Here is a 5,626-nt window from a genome sequence, read left to right as displayed (position 1 = left end):
GGCCTGGGGCTCTTTATTTTTATTGACCCTTTGATGTGAGACACTCAGAGACCAGCATACACTTTCCGCCATTCAGTTCATAGTTTTCCTTACAGACGCAGCCTTCACTGCATACGTTTGAGCACTTTATAAATATGTGCGTGTTTTTGGGTATGCAGCTCTTCTGACACATCGTCTTGCAGCTGGAGAACGTGGTGTTCCCAGTGCAGAGATCACACTTCGCCTTCTCCACACACTTTCCAGTAGCATCCAGGTAAAAACCATCTTTACAGAAACATCCAGCCACACACTGGAATGTACACGCCCTGGATTCATTGTAATTGCTGCAGGATGATGGACAGGCGGTTCCACATGTCTTATAGGTTTGGTTCTCGCCACAATTCTGAGGTGCGGCTGTAAAAGTAAAATAGAAATACAGCAAAAGTGAAGAGGTTTTTTTAGAGCAGAGATACATCTCATCCCAAACCATGGCTCTAACAGCTGATAATACATCTCATCCCAAACCATGGCTCTAACAGCTGATAATACATCTCATCCCAAACCATGGCTCTATCAGCCGATAATACATCTCATCCCAAACCATGGCTCTAACAGCCGATAATAGATCTCATCCCAAATCATGGCTCTAAAAGCTGATAATACATCTCATCCCAAACCATGGCTCTAACAGCCGATAATACATCTCACCCCAAACCATGGCTCTATCAGCCGATAATACATCTCATCCCAAACCATGGCTCTAACAGCCGATAATACATCTCATCCCAAACCATGGCTCTAACAGCCGATAATACATCTCATCCCAAAGCATGGCTCTAACAGCCGATAATACATCTCATCCCAAACCGTGGCTCTAACAGCCGATAATACATCTCATCCCAAACCATGGCTCTAACAGCCGATAATACATCTCATCCCAAACCATGGCTCTAACAGCCGATAATACATCTCATCCCAAACCATGGCTCTAACAGCCGATAATACATCTCATCCCAAACCGTGGCTCTAACAGCCGATAATACATCTCATCCCAAACCATGGCTCTAACAGCCGATAATACATCTCATCCCAAAGCATGGCTCTAACAGCCGATAATACATCTCATCCCAAACCATGGCTCTAACAGCCGATAATACATCTCATCCCAAACCATGGCTCTAACAGCCGATAATACATCTCATCCCAAACCATGGCTCTAACAGCCGATAATACATCTCATCCCAAAGCATGGCTCTAACAGCCGATAATACATCTCATCCCAAACCGTGGCTCTAACAGCCGATAATACATCTCATCCCAAAGCATGGCTCTAACAGCCGATAATACATCTCATCCCAAACCATGGCTCTAACAGCCGATAATACATCTCATCCCAAACCATGGCTCTAACAGCCGATAATACATCTCATCCCAAACCATGGCTCTAACAGCCGATAATACATCTCATCCCAAAGCATGGCTCTAACAGCCGATAATACATCTCATCCCAAACCGTGGCTCTAACAGCCGATAATACATCTCATCCCAAACCATGGCTCTAACAGCCGATAATACATCTCATCCCAAACCATGGCTCTAACAGCTGATAATACATCTCATCCCAAACCATGGCTCTAACAGCCAATAATACATCTCATCCCAAACCATGGCTCTAACAGCCGATAATACATCTCATCCCAAACCATGGCTCTAACAGCCGATAATACATCTCATCCCAAAGCATGGCTCTAACAGCCGATAATACATCTCATCCCAAACTGTGGCTCTAACAGCCGATAATACATCTCATCCCAAACCATGGCTCTAACAGCCGATAATAAATCCCATCCCAAACCATGGCTCTAACAGCCGATAATACATCTCATCCCAAACCATGGCTCTAACAGCCGATAATACATCTCATCCCAAACCATGGCTCTAACAGCTGATAATACATCTCATCCCAAACCGTGGCTCTGACAGCCGATAATACATCTCATCCCAAACCATGGCACTAAACAGCCGATAATACATCTCATCCCAAACCATGGCTCTAACAGCCGATAATACATCTCATCCCAAACCATGGCTCTAACAGCCGATAATACATCTCATCCCAAACCATGGCTCTAACAGCTGATAATACATCTCATCCCAAACCGTGGCTCTAACAGCCGATAATACATCTCATCCCAAAGCATGGCTCTAACAGCCGATAATACATCTCATCCCAAACCTTGGCTCTAACAGCCGATAATACATCTCATCTCTCACCATGGCTCTAACAGCTGATAATACATCTCATCCCAAACCGTGGCTCTAACAGCCGATAATACATCTCATCCCAAACCATGGCTCTTACAACCAATAATACATCTCATCCTAAACCATGGCTCTAACAGCCGATAATTCCTCTCATCCCAAACCATGGCTCTAACAGCCGATAACTCATCTCATCCCAAACCATGGCTCTAACAGCTGATAATACATCTCATCCCAAACCGTGGCTCTGACAGCCGATAATACATCTCATCCCAAACCATGGCACTAAACAGCCGATAATACATCTCATCCCAAACCATGGCTCTAACAGCCGATAATACATCTCATCCCAAACCATGGCTCTAACAGCCGATAATACATCTCATCCCAAACCATGGCTCTAACAGCTGATAATACATCTCATCCCAAACCGTGGCTCTAACAGCCGATAATACATCTCATCCCAAAGCATGGCTCTAACAGCCGATAATACATCTCATCCCAAACCTTGGCTCTAACAGCCGATAATACATCTCATCTCTCACCATGGCTCTAACAGCTGATAATACATCTCATCCCAAACCGTGGCTCTAACAGCGGATAATACATCTCATCCCAAACCATGGCTCTTACAACCAATAATACATCTCATCCTAAACCATGCCTCTAACAGCCGATAATTCCTCTCATCCCAAACCATGGCTCTAACAGCCGATAACTCATCTCATCCCAAACCATGGCTCTAACAGCCGATAATACATCTCATCCCAAACCATGGCTCTAACAGCCAATAAGTCATCTCATCCCAAACCATGAGCCTAACAGCCGATAATACATCTCATCCCAAACCATGGCTCTAACAGCCGATAATACATCTCATCCCAAACCATGGCTCTAACAGCTGATAATACATCTCATCCCAAACCATAGCTCTAACAGCCGATAATACATCACATCCCAAACCATGGCTCTAACAGCCAATAATTCATCTCATTCGGAAATGTACTTAAGATTACAAGAGAGACGGGAGAACAGATAGGGAATCTTGGTAAGGGAAAGCAAACAATGGCATCTCTACTGGACCAGGACCTCTCAGAGCATACACCATCCAGCAAAGCTATTAATGTATTTATGCAGAATAGTCATTTGATATAATTACTGTAGACCAGAGGTTCCCAAACTGTGCGCCTAGGCTCACTGGGGTGCCTCGGAGCACTTGCTTGGGTGCCTCAGTTTGGTGGTCCAGAACCAATTCAAATAATGTATGGCCAATGAAATAGGCAAAATCAGTGCTTGTGGCTTCCAAATATAAAATATGTGGCTAAACAGAAGTGAATCATGTTCCTCACCACATAACTGGACCTAAGGATACAATTTAATCACAACTTATTTAATTTAATATTTGTTTCTGACATTTTCAGTAACAAACTTTTGGCCTAGGGGTGCCATGAAAACTATTCTGATACTGTAGGGTGTCGCGATTCGAAAAGTTTGGGAACCACTGCTGTAGACAAATACCAAAGAGGAAAATACTGTAAGAACTACACAGGTTCATATCACTGTAAGGATTTCTTTTATTCTGATACATTATTATGTTATTGCAAAGAATTGATAATAAGACAATGTAGTAGCATTAATGTAGATAGTACTTACTGGGAGCGATGGTACTTGTCGTTTGTGCATCTTGGGCAGATATTAGCCAGGAGGAGACACCTGGGGACGAGAAGCGTATGTGAGCTACTAATAGAATCAGAGTACCCAATGTTCTGTAACCAACCGCACCATCCTCTGCCTTTCCCCTTCGTTACTATGGGCCTTATTCTAGTTCACTCTTTCTGACAAAATCCTTCTTAGATGGACAAAACCATGTGCACTGCAGGTGGGGTAGATGTAACTTGTGCAGAGAGAATTAGATTTGGGTGGGATTTTACTTCAAAGTGAGATCTATATTGCAGTGTAAAAATAAAGCAGCCAGTATTTACCCTGCACAGAAACAAAATAACTCACCCAAATCGAATTCTCTCTGCACATGTTACATCTGCCCCCTGCAGTGCACATGGTTTTGTCCATCTAAGAAAGATTTTGTCAGAAAGAGTGAACTAGAATAAGGCCCTATATCCCCCTCACCCCCTCTCTCTTCTGTTACCCTCTGTATCCAAGGTATCACCCCCTCCCCATTATATGTAAAATAGCATCCCCCTGTTGTGAAGTCACACCTTTTCTGTGAGGCCACGCCCACTGGTCCGGGAGCGCACATGATACAGCGCACACACACATACACCTCTTTCCTCGTCATGAAGCCCTCCTTCCCCACGGCATATCCACTCAACGGTTCAACTGTGTTTAGATCTACCATGTTATGGTCCACCCCGATTAGTCATACCCATCTAGTGCATCCCAACCACGGTCTCAGTGGCGTAACTATAGCTCCGGAGCCCCCGTGGTGGCGGGGGGGGCGCAAAGAAATTGGGGGCGCCGCCGGGGGGCTGCGGGGCTATAGTTACCCGTGGTCTGCGTCTCGCCTGGCTCTCTGCCGGGACCTGCCTGACGTCACGGTCCCGGCCGGCTCCTGCTGCAATGAAAACTGATAGTTAGAAAATGGCTGCCCCCATACTGCAGACAGTTTTCTGTCTGCAGTATGGGGCAGCCATTTTCTAAGAGTCTGTTTTCATTGTAGCCCCAGGAGCCGGCCGGGACCGTGACGGGCAGGCTGGTCCCGGCAGAGAGCAGGACAGGTACGGGTAAGAAGGGTGGGGCGGGGGGAGGTTAGATGTGTGTGGGGGGGCGCCGAAAAAACGTGCGGTGGGGGGGGCGCGAAATAGTTACGCCCCTGCATGGTCTTATAAGGAAAGTGTATCTCTTAATGAATTTCCCATCTGTTTACCATATTAACGTACATACAAAAGATTTAGAAGACATTCAAACTCACAAACAGTCATCAGCAGGAGCACAGGTGTCGGAGCCATGTTCAGTAGATTTGTCTGATCCGATTCCTATGTAGGACGTCAGAGACTGGGAAATTCTGTGTCTGATAAATGGACAAACGTATTTAGTAATGGCAGACATTGGGCCTGATTCAGTAAGGATCTCTAATGAGAAAAAAACATGCTGCACTGCAAACATATCAATGATTCTCTGTGCAGGGTAAATACTGGCTGCTTTAGTATTACACTGCAATTTAGATTTCAGTTTCAACATACCCCACGCAAATCTAACACTCTGCACATCTTACACCTGCCCCACCTGCAGTGCAGCATGGTTTTGTGCATTTTGAGAACAAATTTGCCCTGTGATCGTCTGAATTAAGCCCTGCGGCAGTAGCACTCTCTGCAGGATAACATTACATTATGGAATACAAATACGCTAACACAACTGATACAGCCTT

At 45.1% G+C, this 5,626-nt stretch overlaps 1 protein-coding gene across 1 annotated transcript; it reads right to left on the bottom strand.

Annotated features, from left to right (window-relative positions):
- Positions 1-5,273, bottom strand: LOC146041695 (uncharacterized). The gene is made up of 3 exons (XM_083161611.1): positions 5,171-5,273; positions 3,895-3,954; positions 1-393 (listed from the first exon to the last, which is right to left on the bottom strand). The coding sequence occupies exons 1-3, from the start codon at positions 5,205-5,207 to the stop codon at positions 20-22; spliced, it is 471 nt and encodes a 156-aa protein (XP_083017737.1). The 5' UTR covers positions 5,208-5,273; the 3' UTR covers positions 1-19.
- Positions 5,274-5,626: the final 353 nt, after the last annotated feature.

The sequence above is a fragment of the Crinia signifera genome, chromosome 19 (assembly GCF_055691185.1).
Source record: "Crinia signifera chromosome 19, ASM5569118v1, whole genome shotgun sequence".
NCBI classification, from domain to species: Eukaryota; Metazoa; Chordata; class Amphibia; order Anura; family Myobatrachidae; genus Crinia; species Crinia signifera.
The sequence above is the reverse complement of the archived record's forward strand: the minus strand, read 5'-3'. Positions and strand labels throughout refer to the sequence as shown.